The following is an 18,208-nucleotide window of genomic DNA, read 5'->3' as shown; positions in this document are numbered from 1 at the left end:
GGACTATAGATATAATGTCCAGAATCCAGACAAATTCCTGACACATGAGCTATTCAGAAGGAATTTGTGACTTCACCAAGACAGGAAAACATGAACTGATTGAATTATTAATTCCAACACTGTCAAGTATAACCTACTAAATTTTCAAAAAGCTTTCACAGATATCAAATTCATAAATCATGATCATGATCCATGTAGACTCCTCATTCAACATTCTGGAGCTGTAGAGATAAGTAATACATTCAGTTATATTGTTAGGCTCATTTTAAGTTATGAGAAATTTGAAGTACATAGTGTGGCTACAGTAATAAAATAATGCACATGGTACATAAACATTCTGATCTCACTGCAGTCTCTACTATGTTCAGTGCCCCATTTTTATTCCTCTCTGCTACAGGGCATCTCCTGATTTCCCCAGCGACATTGATGGAGAACAGGACAGAAGTGACAGAGTTCATCCTCCTAGGACTCACCAGTGCCCCAGAACTACAGGTGGCCCTCTTTATCATGATCAGCCTCATCTACCTCATCAATGTGGCTGGGAACCTGGGGATGATCATACTGATCCTCTTGGACTCCCGTCTCCACACTCCCATGTACTTTTTCCTGGGTAACCTGTTTCTGGTGGACTTTTGCTACTCTTCAGCTGTCACTCCCACAGTCATGGCTGGGCTCCTTCTAGGAAACTGCAAAATTTCCTACAATGCCTGTGCTGCTCAGGCCTTCTTGTTTGGAGGATTTGCCAGTGTGGAAAATTTATTCTTGGCCGCGATGGCCTATGATCGCTATGCTGCAGTGTGTAAGCCCTTGCACTACACCACCACCATGACAACACGTGTGTGTGCTTGTCTGGCTGCAGGCTGCTACCTGGGAGGTTTCCTGAATGTCTCCATCCATGTTGGGGAATCGTTCAGTCTCTCCTTCTGTCAGTCCAATGTGGTGCATCACTTTTTCTGTGATGTTCCAGCAGTCATGGCTCTGTCTTGCTCTGATAGACACGTCAATGAGATGGTTCTTGTTTATGTGGCCAGCTTCAATGTCCTGTTTGCCCTTCTAGTCGTCTTGGTATCCTACTTATTCATATTCATCACCATCCTGAAGATGCGCTCAGTTGCAGGATATCAGAAAGCTTTGTCCACCTGTGCCTCCCACTTCACTGCAGTCTCCATTTTCTATGGGACAATTATCTTCATGTACTTACAGCCCAGCTCCAGTCATTCCATGGATACAGACAAATTTGCCTCTGCCTTTTATACGATGGTCATCCCCATGCTGAATCCAGTGGTCTATAGCCTCAGGAACAAGGAGGTCAAGAGTGCATTCAAAAAAGTTATTGGAAGCACCATTTATTGAAGAGGACGTTCCTTTGGCCATATGATCTTTGCACCTTTGTCAAAAATTGGCTCTGTGTATGCATATGACTTAATTTCAGAGTTCCCAGGTTCTGGCCCATTGGTCTACATGTAATGCCAGGAACATGATAATCTGCTATCACCAAAGTTTTAGTTGTAACTTACATATTTTGAAGTCAGTTATTGTGATAGCTCCAACTTTTTAAACCCCACCACCAAAGCTTAGGATTGTTTTGATTGTTCTGTTTCTTTTGTGGTTCTATCACATTGTTAGTTTTGAAGTCTAATTATTTATGCATATTAATTATGCAAACTTATGTTTTTTACCACGATATTTCAATAAATGCATATTTCGTGCTTTCATCTTACTCCTGCTACTCTTTTATATTCTCCTTACTCACCAGTCCTCTTTCCCTTCCCTAAAAGTCTCTCTACTGCTTTCAGGCTGTCTCCCCCGCCACCTCCCGGGCTTCCACATTAAAAGAAAACAAGTATTTCTTGTTTTCGCTTTCTGATTTATTTTGCTAACATGATAATCTCTTATTCTATCCATTTTTCTGCAAATGGCATGATTTCATTTTTTGGTGGATAACACTCCTGTTTGTGCATGTATGTGTCTATCATATTTTCTTATTCATCTTTGATGGAGCATATATCCTGATTCCATAACTTGGTAATTATGAAATATACACAGGAAACATGGATACGCAGGTACCTCTTTTGCTTGGTGACTTTCCTTTAGGTATATACCGAGATGTTGTACAGCTGCATCATATGGTAGATCTATTTTTAATTTTCTGAGAAACAACTCACTCTACAGTTTTTCACAGTTTTTGTACTGTTTTACATTCTCACCAAAAATGTGTGAGAATTTCTTTTTTCTCTAAAATTTTCTAGAATTTGTTGTTGTTATTATTATTATTTGTTCTAAGATATGCATGACCGTAGAGTGCATTTTGACATATTATACATACATGGAGTATAATATTCTAATTAGGATCCCATTATTGTGGCTCTATATGATGTCACTTGTGGAATATTCATATATGAACACAGGAAAGTTATGTCTGATTCATCCTACTATCTGTTGTATAACCATTCTGACTAGGGTGACATAGAATCACAATGTAGTTTGAATTTGCATTTGATTGATGGCTAAAACTTTTGAGATTTTTTTCACACATTTATTGACCATTTGTACTTTTTTTGAGAAGTGTGTGTCTAGATCATCTATTATTTTGTTGTTTGGATTACTCAATTTTTGTTGCTACATTTTTAAAGTGTTTTTTTAAAGCAGTATTGTTATACATGCATGGAATATAATTTGCTCCATTTCAGTCTTTAGTACTTCAGTCTTTAGTACTTTAGTACTTTAGTACTTTTTTTCCTCAATTTTCTATCGCAATTCCCCCTTCCTTTTCTCACCTCTTCTGGTCTTCCTTCTATATACTTATTTATTTTTTCAAATTAGTACCTTTTAGACATACAAAAGTTGAAAGTCTTATTTTGGTGCAGTTCCTGCATATGAGATAAAAATTTTAACACTTAACTTTCTTTCTTTTTTTTTTCAATCTTAGTTGCTTTTTTATTGATATACATTTACAAAAATGATCTTAAATAAATGTATTACCTACATTTATGTGAGTTATAAAGCTATAAATCTAACAAAAAATCTTATGTTCATATTTCTTAAATATCAGACCATTTCATTAAAAATGTGATATAATCTCACTTCAGTTCAGAAGAATGCAATATATTGTGGAATCTAGAACTAGTGGAGTCCTGTACTTCTTTCTTATTAGGGGACTGTAGTTACACATAATACTGGGGTTCATTTTGACATAATCATACCAGCATGGAATATAATTTTCTCCAATTAAGTCCCCACTACTTTCTCTTTCTTTTCTCTCTGCCCTGTTCATTTCTTCTACTGGTCTTCTATTTATTTATTGTTTTTAAATTTTTTTTACAAATATACATAAAGGTGAAATTCACTGTAGTATATACATATATACACATAGGATAGATGTGTCCCTCCTCTTTCTCCCACAGCCCCCTCCTCTCCTCCACTGATTTCTATTTTCATAGGATTCATCCCTCCATTTTTTATCCTTATTTTGTTTTGGCTTCTACATATGAGAAAACATTTGACCCCTGATTTTTTGGGTCTGGCTTATTTCATGTAACATGATATTCAGCAGTTGTGTACATTTATCAACAAATATCATAATTTAATTATTCTTTATGGCTGAGCAAAACTCCAATGTGTATATATGCCACAATTTCCTTATCTACTCCTCTGTTGACTGGTACATGGGTTGATTCCATAACTTGGCTATTATGAAGTGTGCTTCTATAGACACTGATGTGTCTGAATCACTATACTGTGCTGATTTTAGTTCTGGATATATATCAAAGTGTGGGTTAGCTGGGTCACATGGTGGTTCCATTCCTAGTTTCTCGAGGAATCTTCATAATGCTTCCCAGAGCAGTTGTACTAATTTGTAGTCCCACCAAAAATGTATGAGTGGATATTTTTTCTCCACATCCTCAACAGCATTTATTGTTATTTGTATTCTTGAATGCCTTTTTAAAGTGGAGTGACATGAAATGCCAAGGTAGCTTTGATTTACACTTCCATGATTGTTAGAGACATTGAACATTTTTTCATATTTGTTAGGCATTTGTAATTTTGGAAAAAATACCTGTTTGATTCTTCTGTTCACTTATTAATTGGGTTATTTGTTTCTCTGGTGTTAATTGTTGATAATATTCTTGAATTCTTTATGTGTGTGTGATATTAATCCATTGTCATATGAGTAGCTGTCCCATTCTGTAGATTGTCTCTTCACTCTGTGGACTGCTTCCTTTGCTATGCAGAAGCTTTTTTTGTATTTTATTTATTTATTTTTAGTTTTATTGATTTATTTTTTTAATACATGATAGCAGAATGCATTACAGTTGTTACTACACATATAGAGTACAATTTTTCATATCTTTGTATATAGAGTATGTTCATGCCAATTTATGCCTTTATACATGTACTTTGGTTTTTTTTGCACTATACAATTCTTATTACACATATATACCACAATTTTTCATATCTCTTTATATATAAAGTATGTTGCCACCCAATTTGAGTCTTCATACATGTACTTTGGTTAATGATGTCCGTCACATTCCACTGCCCTTTATGCAGAAGCTCTTTAACTTGGTATAATCTCATTTGTCAGTTCTTGCTTTTATTTCCAGAACTGTTATTCCTGTCCAGGAAATAACGGTCTATGGGTCTTTCCTGTGTGTTTCTTGTCATAATTTCAGAGTTTCAGATCTTACATTAAGGTTTTTGATCTAGTTTGAATTGATTTTTTGTACACGATGAGACCTAGGGATCTAGATTCAAAATTGTGCAAGTGAATATACAATTTTCCCAGCACTAATTTTTGAAGAGGATGTCTTTAATCCAATGTATGTTTTTGTCACCTCAGTTGAGAAACAAATGGCTGTTGATTCATGGGTTTATATCTGTTACTTCTATTCTAGTCTGTTAATCTACGCATCTATTTTATGCCAATGTTATGCTATTTTGTTTATATGCCTCTATAGTATATTTGAAGTCAGGTATTGAGATGCTTCCAGCATTGCTCTCCATCTGTGTGGGATTGCTGTGGTCATTTGGCATCTCTTGTGCATTGGCACGTTTCGAAGACTGTCTTTGGAATTTTGATAGTAATTTCATTGATTTATTTATTCCTGTTGACAATATGATCATATTAGCAATATTAATCCTTCCCATTCATGAACAAAGGGGATCTTTCCATCTTCATTTATTCTTTCATTGTTTTTCAGTTTTTCATAATTTTCATTGTAGTGGTCTCCCGTATCCTTGGTTAGGTTTATTCCTAGGTAGTATTGCTTTTTTGGAACAATTGTGAATGGGATTGTTTTCCCTTCTCATTTCTCAGTCAATTCACAGTTGGCATAGGGACCAGCTTCAAATATTTATATGTTGATATTAACCTGCGACTTCACTGAATTTGTTTATTATCTGCAAGAGTCTTTTGGAGGAGTCTTTAGAGTCCTCTAAACACAGAATCATATTATCTGCAAACAGGGATAATTTAACTACTTACTCTACTATTTATATCCCCTCTATTTCTTTTTCAAGCCGCAGGGGCTCTGTCTAAAATTTCGAGTATTATATTGTATAAGATTGGTGAGAGTGGGGACTTTGTCTTGTCCCTGATATTAGAGGAAATGCTTTCAGTTTTCCTCCATTCAACATGATGACGGTTATAGGGTTTTTCATATCATAGCCTTTATTATGTTAAGGTGTGATACTTCTATACTTAGTTTCTTCAGGGTTTTTCAGTATGGATGGAATTGTCAATAATTATGATAAGTACAATAAACAAAGCACAGAAAGACACATATCACTGGATATACTTGTATTCCATTTATATGTGAAACCCCAAACAGTTGATCTCCTAGAAGTTGATAGTAGAGTGTTAACTACTAGAGTGGGGAGGAGGGAGCGAGAAAGAGAGAGGTTAATCAGTGGGCACTAAGTTGCAGTTAGATGACAGCAAGAAATACTGCTGTGCGGAGCAGGTGACCACACAGAACAGTGATGTGCTGTACATCCCAAGAATCTAGAAGAATGGACTTTGAATGTTTATACTATAAAGAAATGACAAAATGTGAGGAGGTGTGTTTAACCTGATTTAAACATTATACAGTGAATATATGTATCACAGCATCATGGCACTCTATTAATATGTACAGTTTTCATGTTTTTATTCATCATTTAAAAGTACATGTAATTTATAAAAAGATAATCATACTATATACTGTCAATTTGTGCAATTAAAAATAATTAATAATAAAGAAATAAAAAGACAGTTATTACAGCTAGTGAAAGATCACCATACAGATGGTAGTGAATATTCGTGTCATATCACACGGCATAAGAAGTACTAACTTCAGCACTTTAGCACATTCAAATATCATCTTACAAGTACTGAGTAGTGAAAGGCACTAACTGTGTAGAGAATGTAAATTAGACATGAGTGCACATTCCCTTGAATAAGTTTTGTGCTATATAGAGATCTCTGGTGATTAAAAATTACAAATATTGTTCCCTATGTCAGCATATGGAATGTATGTTATTGTTACAGCTGACAGATATTGTTATGCTCTGTTTTTCATGAATATTTAAAATAATTTCACTTGTTTAATTTATATGGATGAAGTAATTTTACAATGTGATCAGGTATTAAACCTTTAATCTTATAATTTATATTTTTTTAAACAGTTATCTAATTGCCATGTTACTTGTCAGTTAATGAGACCATTTCTAAATACGAATTATGAGATAGTTTCAAATGAATTAATTGAGGAGGAGATTTCCAGAAAAATCATCATTTCAAAAAGTGGGAAGGGAAAGAGGGGCTGGAAATGCAAATAACAATATTGATGCAAAGCAGAAAAATCAATGTACCTCCTGAAATTTTCTAGAAGTATACCTACATGGCTTTTCTTATTGCTGATAGCGTATAACCATAAATGATTCAAAGATTCAAAAATATTGATACAATTGAACTCAAAGCTTAATTATTTTATTCATTTAACAGATATTTGTTGAGAATCTACTATGAAACAAACATTCACTTAAGTTTTGAAAATAATGAATATGGAACAAAATAAAACCACTGTACCCATGGGGTTTTAATTGTAGTGGGAGAAATAAACAAGAGAACAAATAAACAGATACAATGTGTGAGGGTTGATAAGGGGTATGAAGATAAACGTAGGGAGAAGGGACAGCTTACATGGTGAACAGAAAGTGACAATTTTATAAAGGTAGTTAGGGAAGGACTCTGTAGTAAGGCAATATTTAAAAAGACCCAAGTGGAATAAGAACATTCTATGTAGTAACTGCAAAAGCCTTGAAGTGGTACATGGTTGGAGTTGTGAAGAAATAGCAAGGTTGGCAGTGAGAATAACATGAGGAAATAGAAGACTGTAGGGATGTCAAAGATATGCAACGCAACTAAAGTATAAATGAATGAGCATCATTACCAAAGTCAAGTCATTTGAAAAGAAAAAAAAATGTCTAGCATTATTGGTACCCGCTGTATATTTTGAATAGTGTGAAAGTTGATGTTTATATGAATATGTTGAAAATATTTTTATTTTCCTCCAATTTTCTGGTACTCTGGCTATTTTGATTTTGAAAATTAAACTTGAGTAGGTTGGTTATATAAAATGACTCAGACAAGACAGAAAAATCAATTCATTTAATATGTAATATTTTTGAATCTCTAGGTAAAATGTCAATTTTATTCTTACACCCAAACTCCTAGAACGCTTACTCAACTAAATGAATAAATAACATTAGTCAAATTAATTCTCTAATATCTCAATTACTTATTTTTTATCAAATTTATTCACATTCCATTTATGTCTGGTAAATTTTCTCCTCATTTAGATGTGCTCATATGGGTATATTTATGAATTAATAAACGTAAATTTATGTTCACAGCCACAAGTTTGTTCTGGTGGAGTAAGTGAATACTGATCAAGTAAATTAACCAAATATCCTTAATAAGATTTTTTTTGATAAGCCAGAAGCAAAATAACTTGTGACTCCTGTCACCATTGTTGTACAGATATTATATTTCTGGATATATTTCCTTGTTCTACACAATAAACTGACTTTTAAGGAGGTAAGTATTTGACTTCAGGAGCTTGACTTTGATATGCACCTTAATATGTGGTTCAACACATGGAGAAGATCTGAGAAGCATGACATTAAGTTATTATTCATCCTACAATTTTTAAATCAAAATTTTAGAAACACTTTTCCCTCTAAAACTATCTTCTTGAATGCCCTCTTGACCTCCTTGTTCCTGAGGCTGTAGACTACAGGGTTCAGCATGGGGATGACCATAGTATAAAAGACAGAGGCAACTTTGTCAGTGTCCATGGAGTGACGGGAGCTGGGCTGTAAGTACATGAAGATAATTGTCCCATAGAAAATGGAGACTGCAGTGAGGTGGGAGGCACAGGTGGACAAAGCTTTCTGGTATCCTGTAGCTGAATGCATCTTTAGGATGGTGATGAATATGAATAGGTAGGACACCAAGATAACTAGAAGAGCAAAAAAGACATTGAAGCTGGCTACATAAACAAGAACCAGCTCATTGACATGTCTATCAGAGCAAGAGAGAGCCATGACTGCTGGAACATCACAGAAAAAGTGATGGACCACATTGGACTTACAGAAGGAGAGACTGAATGTTTCCCCAACATGGATGGAGGCATTCAGGAGACCACAGACATGGCAGCCTATGACCAGACTCGCACACACACTTGTCGTCATGGTGGTGGAATAATGAAGGGGTTTGCACACGGCAGCGAAACGGTCATAGGCCATAGATGCCAAGAGGAAATTTTCCATAGTGGCGAAGACTGCAAAAAAGAACATCTGAGCAGCACAAGCATTGTAGGAGATGACCTTGTGTCCTAGAAGGAGCCCAGCCACGACTGTGGGAGTGACAGCTGAGGAGTAGCCAAAGTCTACCAGAGACAAATTGCTGAGGAAAAAGTACATGGGAGTGTGGAGACGAGAATCAGTGAGAATCAAAACAATCATCCCCAGGTTTCCAACGACATTAATGAAGTAGATGAGGATGATCATGATAAAGAGGGCGACTTGGAGTTCTGGGGCACTGGTGAGTCCTAGGAGGATGAACTCTGTCACTTCTGTCCTGTTCTCCATGTGTGTTATTTGGGAGTCAGGAGACGCTCTTAAGCAAACAGAATTGGAGGACAAAAGAGTGAAGAAGTTTGTGAAATAGATATTGCCCTGAACCTGAACCATATATGTACATCATGTGAATTGTTTTATTAGCATAATAATACACATTTCAAGCTTCACTACATGTAAATGTAAGCTTAACCACAAATTTTAATGCATTGATTATTTATGTAGTTACAAACTTTTGAATTTTAAAATTCAACCCAATTCAAACCCTATTTGTCAAATTTTATATAATTTAAATTAACATTTACTAAATTTTATAAATCTTATGACATGTGGGTAAGCATGTATATAATTTTACATACATAATTATAATACATATAATATAGTATAATATGTATCATGCTTCACACACACATGTGTACAGATACGTATACAATTGTCTGCCAATTCTGTTTTCTTGCTCTAGCTTATACATTTGAATTGATCACTTGATAGGATTGCTCTAGATCCTTTATATTGAATTCTTGGTTTAATAATTTAGTTATGTTTACAATGTGTTAATAACAATTAATAACATGCAATCTTCAAATCCAAGCAGAGTGTTTCCCAAGTAAAATTGTCAAAATCACATATAAATCTAATTTTTTTAGCTGAATTTGTAGTTACTCATTGTCTTCATTAGTGTAACTTAGCATTTGGGGTTTCACAGTGCAGTCACTGAGGTATGTGCACAGTTCATGTCGTCAGGCACCCGGGGCAGTGGGAGCATGCACAACCAGCAGAAGATGTGGCATCTGATAGATGTGTGGGTTCTAGAAAAAGTTACAAATTAGACCTGCCATTTACCACCTATGAGTCAATTTTCCTAATCCAACTCTGCCAAGCTCATCCCTTCAATGTGCAAAATAAAGAAGTGAATGGTATTTAACTCAAAATAGTATTGTGAGAATTAAATGTGAAAATGCACAAAAATAATATCTCAATTCTGGGTGATTATGATTTTGTAAGTGTCAGCTATAATAATATTCAAATACAATGATAGACTTTATATATACAGGCTTAGAAGTAGGTGGTCATATGCCAAGGTTCAGTAGTGTGTGGGCTCTGTAGTCTTGGAGTCTCCCTCTTGATTTGTATTTTCTCTCACAGAGGGTTGCTGAGATTTTTGATGCCTTCTAAGTAACTCTTTCTCTGTTGTTCCCCACCCATATGATTGGCTGCCCTAACACTATGACATAGCTGGTTTTTCTGTTGTTGTTCAATTTCTTCCTTGAAATTCATATTTTAGCTGATGCTGAAAGAATATCCATGTCTTATACCAAGTCTTTATCTCTATGGTATATTCACACAGTTGAATCACTGAGATTGAGGGTTGAAAGTTCATAGTTTTGACTTGATGTTAATCTGCAAAGCTTTTTTTGTAGCAAACTGAGTGTTGTAAATTAAAGCACCACATGTACTCCTTAAGTGTACACAATTATATGTTCATTAAAATAAAATTTTAAAGAATACTCAAACTTTAAAGAATGTTCTTTGAATCTCTTTCTATGTAGGATCAATGCTTTAATTCTTTGTATTTAAATATAAAATCTTTGGAAGGTAACCACCCAATGCTAACTAGTATTCCCTACCATCTTCTTCTTAACCTTCAGCAAACTTACTGCATCAACTAAACACTTGAAGGCATTGTGTTTGTCAGTTTTAACACATGTGACCACTTTTTAGCATAAGTTTTGTTCTATGACAAGTGGGGAGGGTCTTTATACAGGAGTGTGTGTGTGTGTGTGTGTGTGTTATGCATGTGCAAGTACTTTTATTTTACTGGTAAGGCAAATGTATATTTGTGCAATTATGTGATGTGAGGCTATATTATTATACATCTGGAATGAGGAAGATTTAATATTTAACCCAGTTTGGACCTAATCACCAGTCTGTTGTTTTAGTCACATTAATGTCAATGTGTATAGATGTGTTAGAAATAATGACAGTTATGGAGAATATATTAAAACGAAAAACAGAACTTACTTAATTTGTCTGGTTTCTTCTGTAGATAAAATAGGGGCCATTTCACTTGTCTATTTTTTGTTTATCTCCAATAATAAACTTACATACACTGAAAATGAAATTACCACCTAATTATCCAGAGCATCATTCTATACTAATGTTTATGACTCAAATTTCTTAGTACAGAAAAAATAATGATATTTCCCAAGTATCACAAATCTCTACCAATGTGACTTTTGACACATATACCCCACATCCACATCAGTTTTAAAGAAAAGCATTCAAAATCCATTTCTGTGTCAGTAAGTCATAGTGAGTATAGGTGTCCTATGACTTTGTTAGAATTACAGTTTTTACTGAGTCTTTATTGAATATAGAAGCTTACCTTCCTCCTTAGAAACATGCAACAATCTTGAACAGGGAGCTTGAAATCTGAAATTCATCCACAGATTAATGCTTCCATTAAGTTAGAGAAGCTCTCTGTCTCAGGTAATGGTTAATGGTCCCAAGCTGCCTAAGGCAGGAAGGAAACAATGGAAGCAATAGTATTAACAGGGATTCAAGTCCTGAGTCTCCCATGCATTTTTTCTAGGTTTTTGGAGGAGTCCTTTACGTCCTCCTCAATTATAAAATAAATGCACTAAAATGACCTCTTCCACAAAATTCATGTAATTATTCTTTTAAGTAGAAAAGAAGGAGCTGCTTATAAAATAACTTATCATTTCAAGTCATTTAATATAATTTTTATTTTGAGGTATTCCCTTAGTTATGTTGCAGGCTCATAGCGGATCCCCAAATTAGGATAAAGCCTATGTGCATGAGCAACTGTCAACATTCAGATAGATAAATAATGAATGGTCATAGGCAGTAGAATTGAAATCTAGTCCCTCTGAAATGAAGTCACCTGAAGTCATGTTGAATTTCAGAAACTAATATACAGGGACCAAGAGTAAAATATGAACACATGGATGTCTCAGAGGATGCCCCTCAAGGGAGCATTTATAACTCCTTTTTCCTCTTTCCTAGGGAAGAAACAATTAAACTGTCTCTGGGGACCAATTTGGATTTTTGAGTATGCACCTGATTTTTGTATTACACGTTTATATAATAAATGTGATATGCATACATTTTAGCATAGAGTTTGTACTTTTTGTTAAATATATAGTTATGTTACCACTACTCAAATCACCTGAACTAATTTTCCAAGCTTCTTGGTGGCCAACCTCTTCTTTCACCCAGTGTCCTGGAAACCACTCAACAAAATTTCCATCTGATTTTTCTTTTGCAAGAATGTCTTTCACTAGAACACGTGGGTTTTGATTCTGGTATCTTTCACTTAGCATAAATTTGTTTGGAGGTCCATGAATGTTGTTAACTGTATCTTTAATGGCACTTTTAACTTTTATGAACTTATGTTTCATAAGATCAACTGTGCACATTGTTTTTATCGTTTCCTGATGCAGGACCATTTTTGTTGATTCCACCGTTTAGTGATTATGAATGAAGTTGATCTAAACATTGGCTGACCTTTCTTGTGCAAGCATAGGCTTTTATTTCATTAGGGCAAATACCTAGGATTTGGATCTCTTCATCATATGGTAAATATGTTTAATTGAACTATTTCAATTATTAGCATTCAGATAAATGAAGGATGGCCGAAGGGAGGGAAATTGAAATCTAAGTCCTTCTGAAATGAAGTCACCTGGAGTCATGTTGAATTCCAGAAGCTAATACATAGGGACTAAGAATGTTTACAGAAAATCCCAAATAGTTTAACTGGACTGTTTCTATCAGTTTTAATTCTCAAGAGCAATTCACTCCAATTTCATCATATCTTTCTTTGCACTTAATTTAGTTTTTATTTTACTTTCGTGATTTTTGTTTCTCAAAGATGGCTCAAGCTTTCCCAGAAAAATCTTTATTTTGTGCCTTTTTATTTTTTATTTGACAGATCATAGCTGAGTATCATTTGGGGTATGTAGTGTGATGTTTATATTTAGACACTGTGTCTCAAACTTATAACACAAGTTATCCATCATTTAAAATAATTGTTAACTCTTTGTGAAGGGTAGTATGCAAAATATCTTCTACTAATTATTTTTGTATTTTTTATTTGTTCTAATTAGTAATACAGTAGAATGCACTATGATACATCATACATAAATGGAGTGTAATTTCTCATTCTTCTGCTTGTACACAATGTAGACTCACACCAGTCGTGTACTCATATATGTACATAGGGTAATAATGTCTGATTCATTCTACTGTCTTCTACTGCTATACCCTTTCCCCTCTCTTCACTCCCTTTTCCCTCATCTAAAGTAACCCTCTTCTTCCCTAGTCCCCCACCACTTATTGTGAATCAGCAGAAAACATTTGGACTTTGTTTTTGGGGGATTGGCTTATTTCACTTAGCATGCTATTCTCTAGCTCCATCCATTTACCAGCCCTGCCATCATTTCATACTTCTCTCAGGCTGAGTAATATTCCCTTGTGTATATAAATCACATGACATGATTCTGTATTTAGAAGATCGGAAAAATTTCACCAGGAAACTTCTAGAACTAGTAAATGAATTCAGCAAAGTAGCAGGATATAAAATCAACACCCATAAATAAAACGCATTTCTATACATTAGTGAATATCATTCTTCAACTCTACTGGTCTTCCTTCTACATATTTATAGGGTTTTTTAAAAATTAATGCCTTTTAGACATAGTAAAAGGTGAAACTCTCTGTGGTATATTCATATACGTACATAGGATTGTGGGTCAGCGTCATTACACTCTTCCTCCCTCGTCTCTTCCCTCCTCCCTTTTCGCATCTCTCAACCCTCCCCTGGATCCCCTTCCTTGGCTCCACTGGAGTTCCTTCTAGTTTCATGGGAGTCCCTTGCCCTTTTCCCCTTATTTTGGTCTAGTTCCTTATATATGGGAGAAAAAAAATGACCCTTGACTTTCCTTCTTTTTTTTTCAGACAATCTTAGTTGTCTTTTATTGATCTACATTTAAAAAATGATTTTAAGCAAATCTATTAGTTACATTTATGTGAGTTATAAAGCTATAAGTGTAACAAAAAATCTTACGTTCATGTTTCTTAAATATCAGACCATTTCATTAAAAATGTGATATAATCTCACTTCAGTTCAGAAGAGTGTAATATATTGTGGAATCTAGAACCAGTGGAGTCCTGTAATGCTTCTTCTTAGGGGACTGTAGTTAACACATAATACTGGGGTTCATTTTGACATAATCATACCAGCATGGAATATGATTTGCTCCAATTCAGTCCCCACTATTTTCACTTTCTCTCTTCTCTTCTCTATATAGTAAATAATATAGAACATATATAAATAATATAGACCTATATAATAAAAATTATAGAACACTGGAGTGAGATGGATTCTCAGTGTAGTTTTAATTTGCATTTCTCTAATTGTTGGAGATGTTGGACATTTTTTTATATATTTGTTGATCATTCGTTTTTCTTCTTTTTGAGAATGGTCTGTTCAATTCCTTTGCTTATTTATTGGGTGGGTTATATGTCTTTTTTTTTTGGTGTGTGTGTGTGTGTGTGTGTGTGTTAAGCTTTTTGTGTTCTTTGTATATCAACAATTTCTCTGAGGTGCAGGTGGCACAGATTGTCTCTGATTGTGTAGACTCTTTCTTCATGCACTTGATTGTATCTTTTGCTGTGAAGAAGATTTTTAGTTTGATGCCATACCATTTATTGATTTTTTATTTTATCTTTTGCTTTAGGAGTCTTATTCAGGAAGTAATTTCCTGTGTCATATGTTGAAGCATTGGGCCTAGCTGTATTTCTGGTCTAATTCCTAGTCTAATTCACTAATGCCTAAGTGATCCCACCATTATGCCCAATCACAATAATGGTATCCTAATTAATATAAGATATTTCCCATGCTTATATAATTTTATCAAAGTGGATTTGTGTCATACATAACTAAGAAGAACTAATAAAACAAAAATATAGAACTTTAGGGAATAGAAATTGAAGACTACCTTGGAGGATGGAAAGACTGAAAGACTTCTCATGTTCTTGGATAGACATAATTAATTTTTTTCTACTTAGAGTTGATTTTTGTGCAGGGTGAAGGATAAGGGCTAACTTTAATTTGATTACATATGAATTTCCATTGGTTGAGGAGGCTATCTTTTACCATTGGTTGAGGAGGCTATCTTTTATTCAGAGTTTGTTTTTGGCACCTTTGTCTAGTATGAGGTAACTGTATTGGTGTGGATTTGTCTCTGTGTCTTCTATTCTGACTTGTTGGTATTCTTGTCAATTTTGGTGCCAATACCGTGCTGTTTTTGTTACTGTACCTCTGTAGTGCAATATAAAGTTTGGGATTGTGATACCTCCTGGTTCATATTTCTCACTAAGAATTGCTTTGACTATTCAGGGGCTCTTATTTTCCAAATGAATTTCATGATTGCTTTTTCTATTTCTATGAAGCATGTCATTGCAAGTTTGATGGAAGTTGAGCATTGAATCAGCAACCCCTCTGGAAAGCAGCATGGATATTCCTCAAAAAAACTAGGAATGGATCCACCATTTGACCTGGTTATCCCATTCCTTGGCATATATCCAAAAGATTTAAAATCAGTGTAGTACAGTGACAAGCTTGTTTATATCAATGTTTATAGCAGCACAGTTCACAATAACTAAACTATGAAATCAACCTAGATGCCCAGCAACACATGAATGGAAAAAGATATTGTGGTATTTATACAGAATGGAATATTACTTATCCATAAAGGAGAATGACTTTATGACATTTCCAGTAAATGGATGAAACTGGAGACTATCATGCAAGTAAAATTAGCCAATCCCCCCAAACCAAAGGTCAAATACTTTACTGATATGTGGAAGCTGAACCATAGTAAAGGCAGGGAGGGTAAGAGAAGAAGTTCAGTAGGAAAAAAATGAAAGGAAAGGAGTGGTATAAGAATACCAAAGATAGTAAAATAAATCTAACATTGTTTTCCTACGTACACATATGAAAATACCTAAGTGAATCCCACTATCATGCCCAATCACAATAATGGAATCCTAGTTAGTATAAATATTTCCCATGCTTGTATAATTTTATCAAAGTGGATTCTACTGTCATACATAACAAGAAGAACTAATAAAACAAAAAAATAGAACTTTGGGGTATAGAAATTGAAGACATCCTTGGAGGTTGGAAAAAGACTTCTCATATTCTTGGATAGACAGAATTAAATTGTTTAAATGGTATAACTTAAAAGTGATATATAGATTCAAAGCAAATCTCCATCAAAATACCAATGTCATTCTTCAGATTAAGGAAAAAAAGAGTCCTAAAATTCACACAGAAGAATCAAAGACCCAGCAAAGCAATCCTGAGCAATATGAACCAGACATCGCAAGACTTCACCTTGAGTTATACTGCAGAGCTGTAAAACCAAACCAGCATGGAACTGGCATTTCAGCAAACATGAAGACCAATGGAGTAGAGAACACAGAGCAAAGCCTCACAGATATGTTCACTTTGTCACTGATAATGTCGCCAAGAACATAAGGGGGAGAAAAGAACATCTTTTTAACAAATGGTGCTGGAAAAACTGGATAGCTATTTGTGGAAGAATGAATCTGGGAAGCTAGATCCCTATCACCCTGCAGTAATGTCAACGCAAAGTGTGTGAAAGACCTGGTCACAGATACCACAAAACAGAGGTTCCACACTGCAACATAGAGGCACAGTAATCATCTTCATCTTCACCTTCCTCAGTAAGACACCCAAAGAATAAGAACAAAACCAAGAACCAATGAGTGTGATAACATCCAAATGGAAAGCTGCCTATCTCTTGAGTTGTTTTTGTGTTTCCATACCTTTTCTTTCTAAACTGTATTTTGAAAGTTTAAAAATCTAACTTGTATATGATAATTCTAAATTTAGTTTCATCTAGTTTAATATTTATGCTTTCCATCAAGGTATTTTATATATTTTATATAATTGTTAATATGCATATATTAGTTCATGATTTCTCATTTATAACCTTTTAATATATCATGTTTTATGTTGTTCACTAAGAATATATATAAACATATATATTTATATATACATATATATTTATGTGTATATATGTACATATATACATACATATATATTTATGTGGTATATATATATATATATATGTACATATATACACATATATATTTATGTTAGCTTATATACATATATACATATATATTTTGGTTGTACTAAGGATTGAACGTAAGTGTGCTCTAACACTGAGAAACATTGAACTCAGAGGCACTCTACCACATCCTGAGCCCTATTTTGTATTTTATTTAGAGTCAGAGTCTTACTGAATTCTTAGTGCCTCACTTTTGCTGAGGCTGGCTTTGAACTTGCAATCCTCCTGTCTCAGGCTATAAGCTGTTGGGATTACAGAAGTGCACCACTATGCCTGGCTTATTATTATTTTCTGAGACAGGATTTCTTTAAGTTGCTGAGGCAGATCTCAAGTTTGCAATCCTCCTGCATCAGCCTCCTGAGTCTCTGGAATTATAGACATGTGACACCACACCTGGCAATAACAATATATTTTGTTTCATTTATTTTCACAATTTAAGTGAAATTATGTTTTAACCAGCCTTTTCACTGCTGTGACTGAAAGACATGATAATAACAATTGTAGAGGAGGAAACATTTATTTGAGGGCTCATGGTTTTAGAGGTATAAGTCCATATACTTCATTCCATGACTTCATTCCTCTGAGCTCCAGGTGAGTCAGAACATCATGGAAGAAGAATGTGGTAAAGGGATGCAGCTCACAAGATGATCAGAAGAGGAGAAACAGAGACTCCACTTGCTGGATACAAAATATATGCCCCAAAAGCATGCCCCCAATGACCCATCTTTTCCAGCCACATGCTACCCACTTTCAGTTATCACTCAGTTAATCCCATCAGGGAATCAATTCACCGATTGGGTTAAGGCTGTCATGACCCAATAATTTCTCCTCTAAAACTTATTGCATTGTCTCACACATGAGTTTTAGGGGTATACCTCACATCCATCCCATAGCAAGTTAAA

The 18,208-nt window shown here is 34.6% G+C and overlaps 2 protein-coding genes across 2 annotated transcripts; one reads left to right on the top strand and one right to left on the bottom strand.

The window, feature by feature from the left end:
* Positions 1-426: 426 nt before the first annotated feature.
* LOC124092735 (olfactory receptor 5B3-like) lies at positions 427-1,353 on the top strand. The gene has a single exon (XM_046444540.1). The coding sequence runs from the start codon at positions 427-429 to the stop codon at positions 1,351-1,353; it is 927 nt and encodes a 308-aa protein (XP_046300496.1).
* Positions 1,354-8,196: 6,843 nt separating this feature from the next.
* LOC124092734 (olfactory receptor 5B3-like) lies at positions 8,197-9,135 on the bottom strand. The gene has a single exon (XM_046444539.1). It carries the CDS (start codon positions 9,133-9,135, stop codon positions 8,197-8,199), a length of 939 nt encoding a protein of 312 aa, XP_046300495.1.
* Between the last annotated feature and the right edge of the window lie 9,073 nt (positions 9,136-18,208).

This window comes from Marmota monax, unplaced genomic scaffold, assembly GCF_021218885.2.
Source record: "Marmota monax isolate L192 unplaced genomic scaffold, Marmota_monax_Labrador192_F-V1.1 WCK01_AAM20220418_F8-fsc00038, whole genome shotgun sequence".
Classification (NCBI taxonomy): Eukaryota; Metazoa; Chordata; class Mammalia; order Rodentia; family Sciuridae; genus Marmota; species Marmota monax.
This window is presented reverse-complemented; position numbering and strand designations above follow the sequence as displayed.

What these genes read in the sequence shown, in the direction of transcription:
- LOC124092734 (XM_046444539.1), bottom strand. Translation starts at nt 9,135, where the DNA reads ATGGAGAACAGGACAGAAGTGACAGAGTTCATCCTCCTAGGACTCACC.
- LOC124092735 (XM_046444540.1), top strand. Translation starts at nt 427, where the DNA reads ATGGAGAACAGGACAGAAGTGACAGAGTTCATCCTCCTAGGACTCACC.